Below are 21,420 nucleotides of genomic sequence, written 5' to 3'. Positions count from 1 at the left end.
AGGCCATTTGGCCCATCGTGCCTGTGCTGGCTCTTTGAAAGAGCTCTCCAACTAGTCCCACTTCCCTGCTCTTTCCCCATAGCCCTGTAAATGTTCCTTTTCAAGTATTTATCCAATTCCCTTTTGAAAGTTATTAAATCGGCTTCCACCACCCTTTCAGGCAGAGCATTCCAGATCACAACAACTTACTGCGTAAGTGCTCCCTTGTATTCCAGCTCCCCTGTCTAGCATACAATTGTGCATTAACCGCCCCTGATGTCAGCGTCCTCACTAACCTGGCTAGCAGATCATGACGAACATTTAACTGCCTTTGTGTGAAGAAGTTCCTCTGGATGTCCCATCTAATTTTGTTTTTCAATGATACCTATTATCCTGCCTAATTTTAAAGTATTATATTCAGGGCTTGCCCTGTATAACCGCGCTTCATGTTTATATACATTTGTAATGAGATTCCCCTTTAACATTCTTCTGTCTTGCTTCAAGAGTTTGTGGTTTTTATTTAAATATTTCCTCAAAATTATCACATTGCTGTTTGTGGGATCTTGCTGTATGCAAATTGGCTGCCACATTTCCTATGTTACAACTGTGGCAAATGGATTTCAGTGTAGGCAAATGCTTTGGGGTGTCCCGAGGTCATGAATAGATCGTCTGTTTTAGGTGTTGAATGAACTCCCCTGCTCTTCGTTCAGTAGTGTCGAGGGGGCAGACGGGGCCTCGGTTTAACGTCTCATCTGTAAGACAGCACCTCCGACAGTGCAGCACTCCCTCAACACTGCACTGCGTGTCGGCCTAGATCATGTGCTCAAGTTTCTGGAGTGGGGCTTGAACCCATGACCACCTGACTCGGAGGCGAGAGTGCAGATTGCTTCGGGGCATTCTGAGGTTGCAAAAGGCACTACATAAATGCAAGTTAGGGTAGATAGAGAGAAACTATTCCGCTGGTGGGATAAGTCCAGAACAAGGGGGCATAACCTTAAAATTAGAGCCAGGCTGTTCAGGGAGTGATGTCGGGAAGCACTTCTTCACACAAAGGGTAGTGGAAATCTGGAACTCTCTCCCCTAAAAAGCTGTTGAGGCTGGGGGTCAATGGAAAATTTCAAAACTGAGATTGATAGATTTTTGTTAGGCAAGGGTGTTAAGGGTTATGGAACCAAAGCAGGTAGATGGAGTTAATATGCAGATCAGCCATGATCTAATTGAATGGCGGAACAGGCTCGATGGACTGAATGGCCTCCTCCTGTGTCCTTTCTTTCTGTTCTTTATTCCAATCTGCATAGATGATGGGGTAGAGAGCCACATAACCAAGTTTGGCGACGACACAAAGATAGGCAGCATTGTAAGCGGTGCAGATGGAAGCATAAAATTACTAAGAGATATTAACAGATTAAAGTGAATGGGCAAAACTGTGGCAAATGGATTTCAGTGTAGGTAAATGTGAGGTCATCCACTTTGGACCTAAAAAGGATGGAACGGTATTTTCTAAATGGTAAAAAGCTAAAAACAGTGGATGTCCAAAGAGACGGGGCTGAATGGCCTGCTCCTGTTCTGATGTTCCTATGCATTGAGCTGATATCTGATTAATCGTTAGCATCCCGGGTTTAACAGTTGGCTTTGATTTGATCTTGGCAGCGATGCAGGATGAACGAAGACACCGGCGTGAACTACCTGCTTCCCTGGCAAGTGTCCAGCGTGGTTGATGGCGGAGGAGTGGGAGTGGTTGAAGAAAGTAAACACCAGAAGTTTCAGAAGTGCGATGTTGTGACTTCATTCAGCTGGCCTTGGCAGTCACAGGCCATTGTGGATGGGAAGGTCCTGACCAAGGTAGTTTTGTCATTTTGTTACGTCCAGTTATACTTTGCCAAAGTTTAAGAGCATTGTGCTAATTTATTACCACCCTCAATCCCTTCGCTCAACCCTATTTTAAAATGTTATGACATTTTAAATATGCTAATCTTATTTATATTGCTGACTTTGAACTTTAAAAAACTTGAGTATTAAATCTTTACCAGGTAAACTGGACTGGTAGCAATGTATTAAAAAGTCTGTTGCTATGACTACTTGTCAGATGTCTCACTGTTGCTGCTGGGGGTTAAGTTCTCTCATTGGATCCAAGCTAGACAAATCATAGGATTTTCTAAATGGTGAGAAACTAGGGACTGTAGAAGAGCAAAGCCAGTAGACAGCTTCGAAAAGCAATCAAAAAAGGCTAATTGGCCTTCATCTCAAGGGGGCTGGAATACAGAAGTGAGGAAGTAATGCTTCAGCTGTAGAGAGCCTTGGTCAGACCCCATCTGGAGCACTGTGTTCAGCTCTGGGCCCCGCACCTCAGGAAGGATATACTGGCCTTGGAGAGGCTGCAGTGCCGATTCACCAGAATGATACCGGGGTTTAGAGGGTTAAATCATGAGGACAGGTTGCATAGACCAGGCTTGTATTCCCCAAGTATAGACGATTATGGGAGATCTGATTGAAGTGTTTAAGATGATTAAAGGATTCGATGGGGTAGATAGAGAGAAACTATTTCCTCTGGTGGGGGAGTCCAGAACAAGAGGGCCTCACCTTAAAATTAGAGCTAGGACGTTCAGGGGTGATGTCAGGAAGCACTTCTTCACACAAAGGGTGGTGGAAATCTGGAACTCTCTCCCCCAAAATGTTGTGGATGCTGGGGGTCAATTGAAAATTTTCAGGACCGAGATAGATGGATCTTTGTTGGGTAAAGGGGTCGAGATATGGAGCAAATGCGGGTTAATGGAGTTGAGGTACGGATCGGCCATGATCTAATTGAATGGCGGAACAGACTCGAGGGGCTGAATGGCCAGCTCCTGGTGCTATGTTCCATTTTTTAAAATGGGCTTTTATCATTGGAGCTAAGATGGTTACGAGTAATTAGATAAAGGCCTTCAGGTTATGAACGTTATGATGTAAATTTACAGTAGATTCTTTTCAATAGCCAGGGAGACAATAACTAGCAGGCACCAAGTTGTGATATAATCTCAAAAAAGGTGAAACAAGAATGTTAGAAAAATAAAATGGCCATAATTTTCCTCTTTGTGCCTGGGAAATGCTGATTTCCAGCAAGCACCCATAGAGGAAGGTCACCCTAACCTTTTTACACATGTGGAATCATGTCCCACAAGTTGGGAACCAGAGGACACTGATTTAAAATAATTGGCAAAAGAACCAGGGGGGGATGAGAAGTGTATTTTTATGCGCAAGTTGTTGTGATCTGGAATGCACTGCCTGAAAGGGTGGTGGAAGCAGATTCAATAGTAACTTTCAAAAGGGAATTGGATAAATACCTGATAAGGAACATTTTGCAGGGCTATGGGGGAAAGAGCAGGGAGTGGGACCAATTGGATGGCTCTTTCAAAGAGCCGGCACAGACATCATGGGCCGAATGGCCTCCTTCTGTGCTGTATGATTCTAAACATCCATAAATTCTTTCAAAAGGGAATTTGGTAGTTGCTTGAGAAAGAGGGAAGTGTATAGGGAGAGTGTGAGAGGGCGCTAACGGGACGCAAAGCAACTGGCGCCTGGGCATGGTGCCACTAACGCCTCCCGCGCAATTCTGCGATAGTTAGCGGCAGCGATAACCGTTAGTGCTGCGCCTCTGGTGATGATGTCATCGCTGTGCGCAGCGTCCCGGCCTCGATCTTCAGTAGCGCCCCCTGACTTACTGCCGGACGCTATGTCCGACAGGGTTAGGGGGGCTGACCTGTGTGGCTGGCCGCCTGCTAGCACCTGCCCCCGTTGCTGTCCCCGGCCTCCTGTGAAGCGCCCCCCCCCCCCCCCCCCCCCCGGCGGGGTGCCGGCTGCGCTCTGTGAGCCTGGCACTTCTCTTGAGTGCCGGGTTCTTTTGCCGGCACTCCGATCTCTTAAAAAGTAGTGCCCCAGCGAAGTTAGCGCCCCAAAGGGGGCGTGACCAAATCTTGCCCCCATAGAATCATACAGCACAGAAGGAGGCCATTTGGCCCAGCGTGCCTGTGCCGGCTCTTTGAAAGAGCTATCCAATTAGTCCTACTACCCCGCTTTTTCCCCCCCATAGTCCTGCAAATTTTTTTCCTTCACACATTCATCCAATTCCCTTTTGAAAGTTACTGTAGAATCTGCTTTCACCACTCTTAGGCAGAGCATTCCAGATCATCATAACTCGCAGTGTTTATAAAAAAACAAAAAAACTTCTTCCCTTCTCTCTCCCACAGACCCCGCTTTCTCCCCGCCCCCCCCCCCCCTAGTTTTCTTATGCAGAAAAGAACCTGTGAAGAATTGATGGGCTGAATGTTTCAGCACAGAAACAAGCCCTTTTATGAAGTCAAAATGAATTGTAGCCCTGTGATCGGCAACTCTTTAAGAAAGAAGCTGACAGCATAATACATCATGGACAAAAATACTTCATTGTTGTCATGGTGACTTCCACGTTTTATTAAAAGAGAACTGTATTCTACTGAATTGATCGGATAAATCCCAGAAAAAAAGAGAGCTATCTAGGGTCTCTTGCATCACAATTTCTGCTTTCTTTGATTAGTATACCACTGGTGAGAGAGTCCTTTAGCATAGAACTCCCCTTAATGTGGCATTGAATTCTATTGTACAAGTATGATGTCCCATCAGAGAGAGAATCTCACAGCACAGAAGGAGGCTGATGTAAGAAAACTACTAGGCACTTGGCCTGAGTATCAAACAAGGCTTTAATCAACTGTTTTTCAACATGGAGATCTAGTTGTGTCCTTCACTAGTTCCTGTTAAAGAATGTCCTGAGCAAGCTGTGCCCATGCCCGAGTCTTTATACTCTCCCTGGACAGCGCCACCAGCAGGCCGCCCAGTATTATTACATAAGTCATTTTCACATGAATGACAAGATTCATGTCATTCTTCCCGCCTGAAAGATTGGAAGTCCGGCGGCTTCCTTCTACCAAACTAATTAGACTAAGAATAGACGCAGTCGTTTGGATCTCCGTTGGAGGCGGGAAGGCACGTCTCCTCGGACTGTGTTTTGGTCCCTGGGTCGCTTGGTGCGGGCCGGCAGAGCCCGTGTCGCCTTGATCGACCTGAAGGGGACTGGGGAGATCGTGGCTCTGGGTGCGGGCCCCCACCGGCGCAGAGCTGGCTTCACCCTGCTCAGCAGTCGGTGACTGACCGGCGTCCTGGCTTCGGGTGGCCATCCCGCGGGGAGTGCTCTGTTCCCCGGGTTGATCCGGCGGAATAGCTGGCAGATCCCTTGACATCCCGGGTAGGGCGTCATCCTCAGAGGAGCGCAGGGTATCGGTGTCATGAATACGGATCCCACTATCGAATGGGCCCATAGGACCGGTTGGGCAGGGAGCTAGATCCCAAAGTGACACTGGATTCCCGGCCATCAGGGTACGGCACGTGCGCGTATGTGGGATTGACATCCATCAGTTCCACTTCGTCGATGAGGGGATCACTCTTAGAGGATCGGACGAATCTTCGGAGCAGCACGGGGCCAGGATCTGCCAACCATGATGGTAGGGACGTCCCATGAATGGAGCGACGCTGGAACCCGAAGAATCGTTCGTGAGGAGTAGCGTTGGTGGATGTAGAAAGAAGAGACCTGATGGAATGCAACGCGTCAGGGAGCATAGTTTCCCACTGCTGGTCTGATAGGTTGTGTGACCTCCTTACAAGACGAACAGCGTTCCAAACGATGGCGTTGTATCTCTCAGCCTGTCTGTTTCCAATAGGATGATACGGTGTTGTTTTACTTGTGGCGATTCCCCGTTGGGAAAGATAACTTTTGAGTTCGCTTGACATGAAGGAGGGACCCCGATCAGAGTGGATGAATTTTGCCATACCGCAAAGGGAAAAGACCTGATCGAGTCATTTGATCACTGTGGAAGTAAGCATATTGGGACAGGGGGAAGCAAAGGGAAAGCGTGAATATTCGTCCACCATAGTAGGCAAGTAGGTGTTTCGTGTTGAGGAAGGCAATGGCCCTTTAAAGTCAATGCTGAGTCGCTGCATAGGCTGTGTAGCGTGTATGAGCGAGCCAACCGACGGACGGAAGAATTGCGGTTTTAATTCTACGCAAATTCTACAAGTGGAGCATGTTCTTTTCACGTCTTCCGTAGAAAATGGGAGATTTTTAGATCGCACAAAGTGCAACATTCGGGTAATGCCAGGATGGCATAAGTCAGTATGAAGATCCGCAAGAGTCGAAGTTGATATGGAAGAGCAGAATGCACGCGTGAGGGTATCTGGGGCCACATTCTCTTTGCCAGGTTGATAATGTATGGTGTAGCCAAAGGCGGCCAATTCCATCCTCCAGAGCTGTATTTTGTTATTCTTGACCTTAGTGCGTTTCCGGTTATCCAGCATAAAGGCCACAGAACGCTGATCAGTTATGAGCGTGAAATGGCGACGAGCGAGAAAATGACCCCATTTACGTACTACTTCGATGATAGCCGTAGCCTCCTTCTCGACAGGAGGAGAGCGGAGCGCACTACCCTGCAAAGTTCTGGACAGAAATGCAACGAGTCGACCGCCTTGATTCAAGGTAGCCGAGATCACCACCTCCGATGCATCGCACTCTACCACGAAAGGAAGATTTTCATCGATGGAACGAAGCGTGGCTTTTTCCAGTTGTTACTTGAGGAGGTCGAAAGCTGAAATAGCCATCGCGTCCAATGGAAATGACTTCGCGTGAAGCAGGGGCTGGATCTTGTCGGAAAAGTGGGGTATCCACTTCGCATAATAGGCAAACGTGCCGAGGGCCCGATGAAGAGAGCCGAGATTCGTGGGAGGAGGGAGCTCCTGAAGCGGACGAAGTCGCTCCGGATCCGGTTTGATGACACCATTGCCCACCCAGTAGCCAAGGATGTTGACTGATGGTACTGATTTCACAGATTTGGAATCATTTAAGGTTAAGTTGCGACGACGGAGAACGTCAAGAAATTTCTGGAGGTTGGCATCATGCTCCTCCTGGTTATGACCAGCAATGGTGATATTATTCAGATATGGAAAAGTGTCCGTTAAGTTCTCCTGTTTGACTCGGCTATCCATTGCCCGTTGAAAGACGGCCACCCCATTGGTGACCCCAAATGGAAGGCGACAAAACTGGTAAAGCCAACCATTGGCCTCAAAGGCCGTATACTTTTTGTCAGAGTCCTTTAATGGTACTTGATGGTATGCGCTCTAAGTCAAAAGTTGAAAATACCCTGTATTTGGCAAGGTTATTGACCATGTCATCGATGCGTGGTAGTGGGTAGGCATCCAGGTCGGTATACTGGTTAATAGTTTGCGAGTAATCGATGCAAAGACGTTTCTTGTGTTGCTTCAGAGGACTTTTAACAACGACGACTTGAGCCTGCCAGGAAGATGAACATGGCTCAATGATACCGTCAGCTAGAAGGCGAGAGATTTCTGCCTCGATAAAGGATAGATCATCTTGGCTGAAACGTCGTGATTTAGTGACTATGGGCTTACATCGGGGGGAAAGATTGGCAAACAAGGCGGGATCATCGAGCGAAGCCGCCGAAAGCGAACAAAACAGTACTTTGGAAATAGTAAGCTCTGGCTTTGACCCTCCAAACTCGAAAGTGAGTCTTTTGTGTTGTTTCTGGAAATCCTGTCCCAGGAGCACATCACTGCATAGGTTTTTGAGCACCCCGAGCCGGGTGGAAAAATAAGTGCGGCCATTGAGAATAAGGTCAACAAAACAAAAGCTGGAAGAGTTGGTGGTCTGTGGCGTCGGAGCCGTTACAATGTCCCTGTCCGAGGGGTAAATACGCAGTTTTAACTTACTGACAGCCCGCTCACTGATTAAGCTGTCAGAGCTACATGAGTCGATTAATGCACTCAAAATGTGTCCATTTACCGAAACCCTCGTGGCTACATGGGACAGGCTTTGGGGAAAAACACCTGTAACACTAGTAGTGTCTCCTTGGGGAGGAGCAGTTTTATAGATAGCAGCTGTAACACTAGTAGTGGCTCTTGGGGGAGGAGCAGTTTTATAGATAGCAGCTGCAACATTAGTAGAGGCTCTTGACCGGCATACTTTAGAAAAGTGACCTTATTGCAATGATTGCAGGTTGCATTACGAGCAGGATAAAATTTCCTATAATGAACTGCACCTCCACAGAAGAAACACTTTTTAGATTGCCAAGATGCCACTAGGGTAGGGTCGTCATCAGTGAGGACTTCCGTCTGAGGCTTACCGGGGGAGTCACCAGAAGTGGTAGCAGCAGTTCGTGCATATGGTAAAAAAAAATAGGCATCTGAATTTTTTTGAGCTAAGCCCAGAGAATATGCCTGATTATAGGCAGCTTGTAACCCGAGGGTTTTATTCTCCAACAGACGCTGGCGTATGAGGGAAGAAGCAATTCCGTTAATAAGAGTCACAAATTAATTCCTCCCGGTACTGCACAGCTGAGACAGCTTTGATGTTACAATCTTTGCTGAGCCTGCAAAGCTCTTGAAGGAATTCGTCAAGTGATACCCCGGGTTGTTGTCGAGTTGTGGCCAGTAGGTGCCGAGCAAAAATTTCGTTTGTGGCCTTAACATATAGTTGCTGTAGTGTTTGGATAGCGGAGTCATAGTCTTCGATATAGTCAAACACATGAGGGGATACATAATTGGCAAGTATTCGTAACTTAGTAGGAACATTCTCACCACACTCCTCGCAGAAGTTGCTGAAGGTATGATACCAGTGTTTCCATACCTTAGCAGCTGTAAGTGAATTCGGGTCCAGGTCGAGATGGGCGGGTCTGAGTAGTTTCTCCATGATGGATTGATTACTATGTCCAAGTTCCCTTCTACAGTTTGAATTGTAGCTGTCTGTTCCCAAATCACTCAGAGCGTGGAGCGGGTTGCAGTTGATTAAATTGATGTAAGAAAACTACTAGGCACTTGGTCTGAATATTAAACAAGGCTTTAATCAACTGTTTTTCAACATGGAGGTCTAGTTGTGTCCTTCACTAGTTCCTGTTAAAGAATGTCCTGAGCAAGCTGGGCCCATGCCCGAGTATTTATACTCTCCCTGGACAGCGCCACCAGCAGGCCGCCCAGTATTATTACATAAGTCATTTCCACATGAATGACAAGATTCATGTCAGAAGCCATTCCGCCCATCGTGTCTGTGCCAGCCCTTTGAAAGAGCTATCCAATTAGTCCCACTCCCCTGCTCTTTCCCCCGTAGCCCTGCAAATCTTTCCACTTCAAGTATTTATCTAATGAACCTGCTTCCACCGCCCTTTTAGGCAGAGCATTCCAGATCATCGTAACTCGCTCTGTTTTTAAAAAAAAAAAAAAAAAATGCTTCCTCATGTCGCCTCTGGTTCTTTTGCCAATCTGCTTAAATCTGTGTCTTCTGGTTACCGACCCTTCTGCCACTGGAAACAGTTTCTCCCTATTTACTTTATCAAAACCATTCATAATTTTGAACACCTCTATCAAATCTCTCAAGCTTCTCTGCTCCAAGGAGAACAACCCCAGTTTCTCTAGTGTCTCCACATAACTGAAGTCCCTCATCCCTGGCACCATTCCAGTAAATCTCCTCTGCACCCTCTCTGAGGCCTTGACATTGTTCCTAAAGTGTGGTGCCCAGAATTGGACACAATACTCCAGCTGAGGCCTAACCAGTGTTTTATAAAGGTTTAGCAGAACTTCCTTGCTTTTGTATTCTATTCCTCTATTAATAAAGCCAAGGATGCCATCTGCTTTTTTAACAGCCTTATCAACTTGTCCTGCCACCTTCACCGATTTGTGTACGTACACCCCCAGGTGTTTCTCTGTTCCTGTGCCCTCTTTAAAATTGTACTATTTAGTTTATATTTCCTCTCCTCATTCTTCCTGCCAAAATAAATCATTTCACACTTCTCTGCATTAAATTTCATCTGCCATGTGTCTGCCCATTTCACCAGTCCGTCTCTGTCCTGGTCACTATATTTCCAAGTTTCATATCATCTGCAAACTTTGAAATTATGCCACCTATACCCAAGTCCAGGTCATTTTAATATATATCAAAAAGAGCAGTGGTCCCAACACCGACCCCTGGAAGACACCACTGCACACTTCCCTCCAGTCTGAAAAACAACCGTTCTCCACTACTCTCTGCTTTCTGTCCCTTAGCCAATTTTGTACCCACACTGCCACTGTCACTTTAATCCCATGGGCTTTAATTTTTTAACTAATCAGCAGTTTTAATGTATGAAACACAATAACAAGACATGACTGAGTCACACCAGTAAAGAAAGCCTTGCATTTCTACAGCGCCTTTCACAACCTCAGGACGTCCCAAAGCGCTTCACAGCCAATGAAGTATTTTTGAAGTGTGGTCACTGTTGTAATGTAGGAAATCCGGCAGCCAATTTGCACACAGCAAGCTCCCACAAACAGCAGTGATAATGACCAGATAATCTGTTCTTGTGATATCGATCTAGGGATAAATATTGCCCAGGACACCGGTAGAACTCCCCTGCTCTTCTTCCAATAGAGCCATTGGATCTTGTTTGTCCATCTGAGGAGACAGACGGGGCCTCAGTTTAACATCTCATTCAAATGATGGCACCTCCAACAGTACTGCATTAATGTGTCGGCTTAGATTATGGGGCTCAAGTGTCTAGAGTGGGGCTTGAACCCACAACCTTGTGTGTTAGCAATGGCTCAGTGAGTGGCACTCTCATCTGAGTCAGAAGGTTGTGCGTTCAAGTCCCACTCCAGAGACATGAGCACAAAAATCCAGGCTGACACTCACAGTGCCATACTGAGGGAGTGCTGCACTGTTGGAGGTGCCGTCTTTCGGATGAGACATTACAACAGTGACCACACTTCAAAAAGTACTTCATTGGCTGTAAAGGGCTTTGGGACGCCCTGAGGTCGTGAAAGGCGCTGTATAAATACAAGTCTTTTTTTCTCCTCCTGACTCCGAGGTGAGAGCGCTACCACCGAGCCTCAGCTGACGCCAGTGTAATGTGTAGGGATCGTCTGTCGTAACTTTTAGGACTACAGGGTATATTGGGAGAATGCTGTTCCTATTTAAGATTCTATAGAGCACCGAGCTTGTATGTTTGGGCTGAAAGAAGTCTGACATTATTACGTGTGGGCAGTAACCTTTTTTCCCTTTAGCATCCTAATTACTGCTATAAGGGTGGTTGGGGGGGTGTTGGGGAATGAGAAATGGGCTGAACAAGGAATAAGGCTTAAAGGGGTGTTACTGCTGCATTGCTGAATGTTCAGGTAGGTGTGGTATTGGAAGAGCCAGCTCTGATAGTCTCCTATTGTGGTGATCCATGGGCTGCTGGGGGAAGGGTCACCCTCCAGTGCTCCCAGGTCCGTGGGCTGCTGGGGAAAGGGTCACCCTCCAGTGCTCCCAGGTCCATGGGCTGCTGGGGGTTGGTTCACCCTCCAGTGCTCCCAGGTCCATGGGCTGCTGGGGGTTGGTTCACCCTCCAGTGCTCCCAGGTCCATGGGCTGCTGGGGGTTGGTTCACCCTCCAGTGCTCCCAGGTCCATGGGCTGCTGGGGAAAGGTTCACCCTCCAGTGCTCCCAGGTCCATGGGCTGCTGGGGGAAGGTTCACCCTCCAGTGCTCCCAGGTCCATGGGCTGCTGGGGGAAGGTTCACCCTCCAGTACTCCCAGGTCCATGGGCTGCTGGGGGAAGGTTCACCCTCCAGTGCTCCCAGGTCCGTGGGCTGCTGGGGGAAGGTTCACCCTCCAGTGCTCCCAGGTCCATGGGCTGCTGGGGGAAGGTTCACCCTCCAGTGCTGCTAGGTCCATGGGCTGCTGGGGGAAGGGTCACCCTCCAGTGCTCCCAGGTCCATGGGCTGCTGGGAGAAGGTTCACCCTCCAGTGCTGCCAGGTCCATGGGCTGCTGGGGGAAGGGTCACCCTCCAGTGCTCCCAGGTCCATGGGCTGCTGGGGGAAGGTTCACCCTCCAGTGCTGCCAGGTCCATGGGCTGCTGGGGGAAGGGTCACCCTCCAGTGCTCCCAGGTCCATGGGCTGCTGGGGGAAGGGTCACCCTCCAGTGCTCCCAGGTCCATGGGCTGCTGGGAGAAGGTTCAACCTCCAGTGCTCCCAGGTCCATGGGCTGCTGGGGGAAGGTTCACCCTCCAGTGCTCCCAGGCTCAGTTGGCTTCTGCCCTGCCGGATGTGGCGATAAAACAGGAAGAGACTTTGGAAGGTCCTGGCTTTGATTAAAGTTAGTGTTTCATTCAAATACAAGTTGTAGAATTACATAGAATGTACAGCACAGAAACAGGCCATTCGACCCAACTGGTCTCTGCTGCTGTTTATGCTGCACACGAGCCTTCCAAAACAAGCGCTCTACTCGGAGCTCCGGCACGGCAAGAGAGCCCCAGGTGGGCAGAGGAGACGCTTCAAGGACACCCTCAAAGCCTCCTTGAAAAAGTGCAACATCCCCACTGACACCTGGGAATCCCTGGCCCAAGACCGCACAAAGTGGAGGAGAAGCATCCGGGAAGGCGCCGAACACCTCGAGTCTCTTCACCGGGAGCAAACGGAAGCCAAGCGCAGACAACGCAAGGAGCACACGTCAACCCAAGTACCCCACCCACCCGCCCCTTCAACTACCATCTGCCCCACTGTGACAGATACTGTAGGTCCTGCATTGGGCTCATCAGTCACCTGTGAACTCTTATTTTTAATGTGGAAGCAAGTCATCCTCGGTTCCGAGGGACTGCCTAAGGAGAAGAAGAAGAGAATACATGAGCCTCCTCCCACCCCACTTCATCTAACCCTATCAGCAAACCTTCTGTTCCTTTCTCTCTCACGTGTTTATGCTTCCCCTTAAATGTATCTATTCTATTCGCCTCAACCACTCCCTGTGGTAGCGAGTTCCACATTCTCACCACTCTCTGGGTAAAGAAATTTTTCCTGAATTCCACATTGGATTTATTAGTGATTATCTTGTATTTATGGCCCCAAGTTTTGGTCCCCGCCACAAGTGGAATTAACTTCTCTCTGTCTACACTATCAAACCCATTCATAATCTTACAGAATCATTGAAATTTACGGCACAGAAGGAGGCCATTTGGCCCATCATGTCAGCGCCGGTCAAAAAAGAGCTATCCAGCCTAATCCCACTTTCCAGCTCTTGGTCCGTAGCCTTGCTGGTTACAGCACTTCAAGTGCATATCTAAGTTTTTTAATGTGATGAGTGTTTCTGCCTCTACCACCCTTTTCAGGCAGTGAGTTCCAGACCCCCACCACCCTCTGGATGAAAAAGTTCTCCTCCGCTCCCCTCTAATCCTTCTACCAATTACTTTAAATCTATGCCCCCTGGTTATTGACCCCTCTAAGGGAAATAGGTCCTTCCTATCCACTCTATCTAGGCCCCTCATACAGGAAACTCTTGTTCAAACGGCACTTAAATATCCGGTATTCTCTATTAACCGGCAAAATTCTCACTCCAAAAACAACACCTCAATAACCGGCAATGTTGCCGAGTCCGAGTCTCCTGCAGTGGCCGAGTTAGTCAGTGGGGGTAGTTCTCCAAACTGCCGCTTCTTGGCGCTGTCGGAATTCGGAACACCTCAATAACAGGAGTCTGACTCTCCCGCGCTGCTGGTAGTCTCTTCCGATCCGCCATTTTACAGGGGTACTGTGTGTCTCCCACGCTGCTGGTAGTCACTGCATTGCATTACCCTCAACTGGCAGCACTGTACTTAATCAAGCATCTTCCACCATCCATTTAACACAACATTCTGTAGGTGAGTACCCAATTACTGCATACTGCACATTTCTTGACTTTTTTCTTTTTTAAAAATAGCCTCGGTAGAGAACCTTCTCTGTCATCCGGAATTTTTGATCAACCGGCAACACGCCGGTGCCGGATACCAAAGAGTTTCCTGTTATTTTATACACCTCAATTAAGTTTCCCCTCCGCCTCCTCTGTTCCAAAGAAAACAAACCCAGCCTATCCAGTCTTTCCTCATAGCTAAAATTCTCCAGTCCTGGCAACGTCCTCGTAAATCTCCTCTATACCCTCGCTAGTGCAACCACATCTTTCCTGTAATGTGGTGAACAGAACTGTACACCGTACTCTAGCTGTGGCCGAACTAGTGTTTTATACAGTTCAAGCATAACCTCCCTGCTCTTATATTCTATGCCTCGGCTAATAAAAGAGAGAATCCCGCATGCCTTCTGAACCACCTTATCTACCTGAACTGCCAACTGTAGGGATCTGTAGACATGCACTCCAAGGTCCCTATGTTCCTCCTACGTTTCTCAGTGTCCTACCATTTATTGTGTATTCCATTGCCTTGATGGCCCTCCCCAAATGCATTACCTCGCACTTCTCTGGATTTTTTCCCCATTTGCCCCTTTTCTGCCCACCTCACCCGTCCATTGATATCTTCCTGCAGTCTACAGCTTTCTTCCTCACTAACAACCACACGGCCAATTTTAGTATCATCTGCAAACTTCTTAATCATGCCCTCTACACTGAAGTCTAAATCATTGATGTATACCACTAAAAGCAAGGGACCCAGTACTGAGACCTCTGTCTGGATTTTAGGATTCAGTCTCTGAGTAATTTGAGACATGACATGGTAAGTGTAGCAAGTTTGGGAGGAACAGGTGACTTTGGACCTATAGTTCCATATGCTCTCCACCACTGGAGTTTTCCTTGCGTCATGTCTGGGTCTGTTGTAGATTCATTGATCGAGATTGATTGCTGTGATTAGACATCAACCCTGGTTGCCAAGCAAGTATGGGCAGCAAGGTGCTGTCTTGAGTTAGGAAACCACAGAGTGCCAATTAAACACTGTACAATGATGATGAGCTTCATGTTAAGTGTTAATTAGATGCGATGTGTCCAATTTCAGCCGCTTCCTTTTCCTCACTAGAGTTGGGAGGACTTTGCAAATGTTTTGGTGGTAATTTTAACCTAATGCGCCAGGCGGAATCCCACGGGATCGTGTGGAATGGTGTTTATCCCTCAGCCCAATATTACACCCCACTGACTTCAATAAAAAGGAAGAGAGGCTTGCATTTATATAGTGCCTTTCACGACATCCGGGCGTCCCAAAGCGCTTTACAGCCAATGAAGTGCTTTTTAAAGTGTAGTCACTGTTGTAGGAAACGCGGCAGCCAATTTGCGCACAGCAAGAGCCCACAAACAGCAATGTGAAAATGACCAATGGATAATGAAACCGGGCGGAGTGTAAATCCAGCATTGCACCCGATCCTGTCCGTGTCACGAGGGGCTGGTCAGGTTAAAATTGCCCCTCTCATTGTTTCATTTCACGTGGCCTTTTCGCTCCTCTTATCTTACAGCTTGACCCTCAACTCGTCGATGGGCACCTCTCCCATTTTCTGGGTGCCGTGGGAATGCCCGGCCTCACCTCCTTGCTGGGTGTGAGGGAAAAAGGTCACGTGAAGCCTGGAGCCAATCAGACGATGGTCGTCAGCGGCGCTGCGGGGGCTTGTGGGATGTTGGCTGGTCAGGTACGTGAAAGGGTTCATCACACGCGACATAAAGGACCCCGGTACTGGCTCCTTCAACTCCTGTTGGGTATTGGTCGCCCTGAGTGTCTTGACTCACTGGGACCTCCTCTAGTGACCTTCAACGCTGAAGAATAGACACCCTTATTCCTATCACCCCAGTCACAAGTAGGAACATAGGAACAGAAGGCAGCCATTCAGCCCCTCGAGCCTGTGCCGCCATTCAGTTAGATCATGGCTGATCTGCACTTCAACTCTATTTACCGGCCTTGATTCCGTAACCCTTAATACCCTAACCTAACAAAAATCTATCTCTCTCCGTTTTGACATTTTCAATTGACCCCCAGCATCCACAGCTTTTCTGGAGCGAGTGTACCAGATTTCCACTACCCTTTGTGTGAAGAAGTGCTTCCCAACATCAACTTTTGAAATGGCCTGGCTCTAATTTTAAGTTTAGGCCCATTTGTTCTGGGTTTTCCCCACCAGAGGAAATAGCTTATTTCTTTCTACCCTTAATCATCATAAACAAATCAATTAGATCACCCTTAATCTTCTATACTCAAGGGAATACAAGCCTAGTCCAGCTGTCCTCATAATTTAACTCTTCTTCTGCCCCAGTATCATTCTGGTGAGTCTGCGCTGCACCCCCTCCAAGGCCAGTATATCCTTCCTGAGGTGCGGGGCCCAGAACTGAAGGCAGTGCTCCAGATGTAACATAGCTTCCACTCTTTTGTATTCCAGCCCCTGCGAGATAAAGGCCAACATTCTATTGGTCTTTTTAATTATTTTTGTACCTGTCCACTAGCTTTTAGTGATTTCATATACCTCTGCTCTGCCACAGTTCCTAGCTTCTTAGCAGAACTGGTGTTCTAGGCATACCTCAGGCAGTGGGACGACAGGTGATCTCAGGCCATCCTGTTGATAAGTGTTAGCATACAGTCTACCACACAAGAGACTTGAGCACACAATCTAGGCTGACACTCCCTGTGCAGTACTGAGGGAGTGCTGCACTGGCGGAGGCGCCGTCTTTCAGATGGGACATTAAACCGAGGCTGCAGGTGGACGTAAAAGATCCCACAACCACTATTTTGAAGAAGAGCAAGAGAGTTCTCCCCCAGTGTCCTGGCCAATATTTATCCTTCAACCAACACCACTAGAACAAATTATCTGGTTATTGTCACATGACTTTTTGTGGGATCTTGCTGTGCGCAAATTGGCTGCTGCATTAAAAGGAAGGCTGGCATTTACATAGCGCTTATCTCAACCTCAGGACGTCCCAAAGCGCTTTTCAGCCAATTAAATACTTTTTGAAGTGTAGTCACTGTTGTACTGTCGGAAACGCAGCAGCCAATTTGCGCACAGCAAGCTCCCACAAACAGTTATGAAATAAATGACCAGATAATGTGGGGGTTATTTTTAGGTGTTTGAGGGATAAATGTGGGCCAGGACACCCGGAGAACTCCCCTGCACAACAGTGACTACACTTCAAAAGCACTTCATGGGCTGTGAAGCGCTTTGGGACGTCCTGAGTTTGTGAAAGGCGCTATATAAATGCAAGTCTTTCTTGAAGTTCTTCTATGATAGGCTCACTAAGACTGAAACATATAAACATAGATGATAGGAGCAGGAGTATGCCATTCGGCCCCTCGAGCCTGCGCCGCCATTCAATGCGATCATGGCTGATCATCCAAATTCAGTACCCGGTCCCTGCTTTCTCCCCATACCCCTTGATTCCTTTAGCCTTGAGAAATATATCCAACTCCTTCTTGAATATATTTAATGTATTGGCCTCCACTGCCTTCTGTGGTAGAGAATTCCACAGGTTCACCACTCTCTCTGGGTGAAGAAATTCCTCCTCATTTCTGTCCTAAATGGCCTACCCCTTATCCTTAGACTGTGACCCCTGGTTCTGGACTCCCCGACCATCAGGAACATCCTTCCAGCATCTAGTCTGTCTAGTCCTGTTAGAATTTTATAAGTTTCAATGAGATCCCCTCTCATTCTTCTAAACTCCAGCGAGTACAAGCCCAATCGATCCAATCTCTCCTCGTATGTCATTCCTACCATCCCAGGTATCAGCCTGGTGAATCTTCGCTGAACTCCTTCCATGGCAAGAACGTCCTTCCTCGGGTAAGGCGACCAAAACTGCACACAATACTCAAGGTGTGGTCTCACCAAGGCCCTGTACAACTGCAGCAAGACATCCTTGTTCCTGTACTCAAACCCTCTCGCTACGAAGGCCAACATACCATTTGCCGCCTTAACCGCCTGCTGCACCTGCACGCTTACCTTCAGCGACTGGTGCACAAGGACACCCAGGTCTCGTTGCACTTCCCCTTCTCCCAATCTATTGCCATTCAGATAATAATCTGCCTTCCTGTTTTTGTTACCAAAGTGGATAACCTCACATTTATCCACCATCTGCCATGTTTCTGCCCAATCACCCAACCTGTCCAAATCATCCTGGAGTTTCTTGGCATCCTCCTCCCAGCACACACGCCCACCCAGCTTTGTGTCGTCTGCAAATTTGGAGATACAGGTGCACTATCCCTTATCCGAAACCCTTGGGGCCAGATGTGTTTCGGAATTCGGAATTTTTCGGATTTCAGAACGGATAATAATAATGCTTATAAATGGACAAGAGGCAGCCGTCGGGTTTACCCTACAACTACACCACTAGTGATGGATGCAAACCTGACTAGGTAACCAGATTACTATAAAGAAATAGTTAACAGCAATGTTTCCTCAAAGTTGCACACGGCCACGCAGTAATCTGCAAACTCCCGTGCAAGCTGCTCAAGCTTTTACACTGGAAATACCGAGAAACGCTCCACGAAAAAACTTTCGGTTTTCAGAGCTTTTCAAATTTCAGAATTGCGGATAAGGGATAGTTGACCTGTATTACATCTAGAATTTGGAGATATTACTGGCCGTAGGAATGCCGCCATATTCCTTGCCTCGGGTGTCACTGCGTTGCTCGCAGTTTCATGCTCTTCCCAACTGGGGCCTGGCACTTTGTTCCAGTTTGAACACCTGAAATCTCTAGTGTCACCCCATGGTGTCCCGGTGTATGGCAACACCTGACTACCAGGGCTGTGGAAACACACTGGTCTAGGAATTGACCTCTGGGTATTGGTGCAGCCAGTCTCTCAGGCGGGAGGATTCGGAGCGGTCCTTCAATTGGCCAGGATCCTGCTTACCTCGGGATCTTGTACTCCTTAAATCATCTGGATATAGAATCATAGAATGATACAGCATAGAAGGAGCCTATTCGGCCCACCGTGCTTCTGCCATCTCTTTGCAAGAGCTTTCCACTTAGTCCCACTCTCTGTCCCTGCACCCCCTTTAGAATTCTACCATTTAGTTTATATTGCCTCTCCTCGTTCTTCCTACCAAAATGAATCACGTCACACTTCTCTGCGTTAAATTTCATCTGCCACGTGTCTGCCCATTTTACCAGTCTGTCTCTGTCCTCCTGAAGTCTGTTACTATCCTCCTCACTGTTTACTACATTTCCTAGTTTTGTGTCATCTGGAAATTTTGAAATAATGTATATCAAGAAAATCAGTGGTCCCAATACCGACCCCTGGGGCAAACCACTGTACACTTCCCTCCAGTGTGAAAAGCAACTGTTCACCACTACTCTCTACCATTTAGCAGATTCACCCAACTCTGTGCTCACAGGTCCAGAAGTCATAAAATACCACCGCACAGGAGGAGACCATTCGGTCCATCGTGCCTGTGCTGGCTCTTTGAAAGAGCTATCTAATTAGTCCCACTCCCCTGCTCTTTCCCCATAGCCCTGCAAATTTTTCCTTTTCAAGTATTCAATTCCCTTTTGAAAGTTATTATTGAATCTGCTTCCACCGCCCTTTCAGGCAGAGCATTCCAGATCACAACAACTCGCTGCGTAAACAAAAAAAACCAAAAAAATTTCCTCATCTCCCCTCTGGTTCTTTTGCCGGTTCTCTTCAGTCTGTGTCCTCTCGTTACCGACCCTCCTGCCAGTGGACACAGTTTCTTAAACGATCTGTTCTCGTGGTGCTGGCACAAGACTGCAGTTGTTGTCTGTCCAGGGGGCTTTAAGTCAACCCCCTAGTGTGGGCTGGAGCTGCGTGTAGACCAGACTGGGTAGGGGTGTTGGGTTCCCTTTCCTGCAGGGCGTTAGTGAACCACAATCTGGCAGCATGCTCACACATTACCCAATTTATTGAACTTGTGACCTCTGGGTTATTACTCTAGTACCCTAACCACTACAGTACTGCACTCGCTGTGAGTCCCTTGGCTCGTGAGGGACAAGGTCCAGGAAATCGATGTCCTCTTTGACCAAGCTTTCGGTCACCTTGTCCTAATGACTCCTTCGTTGCGTGACTATCAATTTTGTCTGATTACGCTCCTGTGAAGCGCCTCAAGACATTTCCCTACATTAAAGGCGCTATATAAATGCAAATTGTTGTAATTACTTCATGCACAAAGTGACACACACGGTGTCTTTGCAACATAATGATGTGTTTGACGGGGATTCTGCGTTTGCGTCGTGTGTTTGGGAACGAGTATTTTGTTTTTCTCTGACCAGGAATGTTTTAAGGCAGCAGGTTAATTGGTCAGGGGCCTAACATTGTAACTGTCACCAGATTGGTCGTCTCGAAGGGTGCTGCCGAGTAGTCGGGATCTGCGGCACGGACGAGAAGTGTCGGCTTTTGGTCAGCGAGATGGGCTTTGACGCGGCCATCAATTACAAGAAGGATAACATCACGGAGAAGCTGCAGGAATACTGCCCGGCTGGAGTGGACAGTTATTTTGACAATGTCGGAGGAGATATCAGCAACACCGTCATAAGTCAGGTATGGATTTTAAGAGTTGAAGGAATGTGGAGAGGGGTACACAATGTCTGGAATAGCTACGGCTTTCTCGGCAGCAGCTTTCCCAAGTGGGTAAAGGCACCTCTATCGCTACTCCCTGTCCCTATTGCTATCGCCCTAGACAAGGGCAGTCATGGATAAGATATTACTTCCATCCCCTTCCCTGTCCCCCAACCAAATCATCCAAAATCTCTCCCTTCCCTGGCAAGCCGGGGAGCATTGACTGACTTAAGATGACTGCTGCCCCAGTGGGTACCTGTTCCTCTGAAAAATGGTGCCAACAGCAGCTCAACAGATGACGGTTGAAGCGCAAACACGAAGCTTTGAAACACTATTGAATCATCTGAACTCTTCTCTCCTTTCTTCTTCCCACTCCCATGTGAGAAGGTGGGTGCAATGCTTCTTGTTATTGTTCCCAACAGCTGGGAATGGCCTTTAAATTGCAGCAGGGAGTCAGGGGTGGGAACTATCACTGGCCTGTAAAACACCGCAGGCTAGGTTTATTGGAGGCAACATTCAACCTGCTGCTCCACAGGGACGAGACAAAGGCCTCTCTCGTAGACGGCCTTGGGAGACACCATCGCCTCATTGTGGTTGGTGTACAGATAACTGTAGCTGTGGTAAAGACAGCTGCTTGACGGTAGCTGTAGTAAAGACAGCTGCTTGACGGCAGGGATAAATAGGAAGCCATCTTGGCCATGCGGCAGTACTACACGAGCTGACACTGACTCAAGACCAGACTAAAGAGTACTCAATGATATCTACTCGTAAGCCTCTTAATACTATGATATAAGATAACATTACATGGTACCAGGATTTATAGAACGCACAATATGGGCATACCACAACAATGGAAGGGATAAAACCATCGACTAGCCTGCAACTTGAAGGAAATCTGGACAAAAATTGGCACGAATTCAAACAACGCTTTCTTCTCTACCTCACAGTGATCGACGCCACGACTAGCTCTGGAACATGTAAGGTAGCTTTGTTGCTAACAGTGGCTGGCTCGCAGGCAATCGAGCTGTATAATACATTTACGTTCACAGCTGAAGGTGACAAAAATGATCTGGACAAGGTGATAGATTTGTTCGATAAATACTGCACACCTAAAAAGAATGAAACGTTCGAAAGATTT

At 47.7% G+C, this 21,420-nt stretch overlaps 1 protein-coding gene across 3 annotated transcripts in view; it reads left to right on the top strand.

Moving 5' to 3' along the window:
• Positions 1–21,420, top strand: part of ptgr2 (prostaglandin reductase 2) — a 75,740-nt gene that overhangs the window by 29,029 nt on the left and 25,291 nt on the right. For 2 of the 3 annotated variants that reach the window (XM_086003813.1, XM_086003811.1), the window contains 3 exons: positions 1,630–1,821; positions 15,253–15,423; positions 20,055–20,264. In XM_086003813.1, coding sequence (XP_085859939.1) covers positions 1,630–1,821; positions 15,253–15,423; positions 20,055–20,264 — 573 coding nt within the window. The remainder of the gene's footprint in view (positions 1–1,629; positions 1,822–15,252; positions 15,424–20,054; positions 20,265–21,420) is intronic. The other variant, XM_086003812.1, reaches the window with a different exon arrangement.

This window comes from Somniosus microcephalus, chromosome 12 (genome assembly GCF_052327205.1).
Source record: "Somniosus microcephalus isolate GS21.2 chromosome 12, FLI_Smic_1.0, whole genome shotgun sequence".
Taxonomy (NCBI): domain Eukaryota; kingdom Metazoa; phylum Chordata; class Chondrichthyes; order Squaliformes; family Somniosidae; genus Somniosus; species Somniosus microcephalus.
Note: the sequence above shows the minus strand (reverse complement) of the source record. Positions and strands in the feature narration are given on the sequence as shown.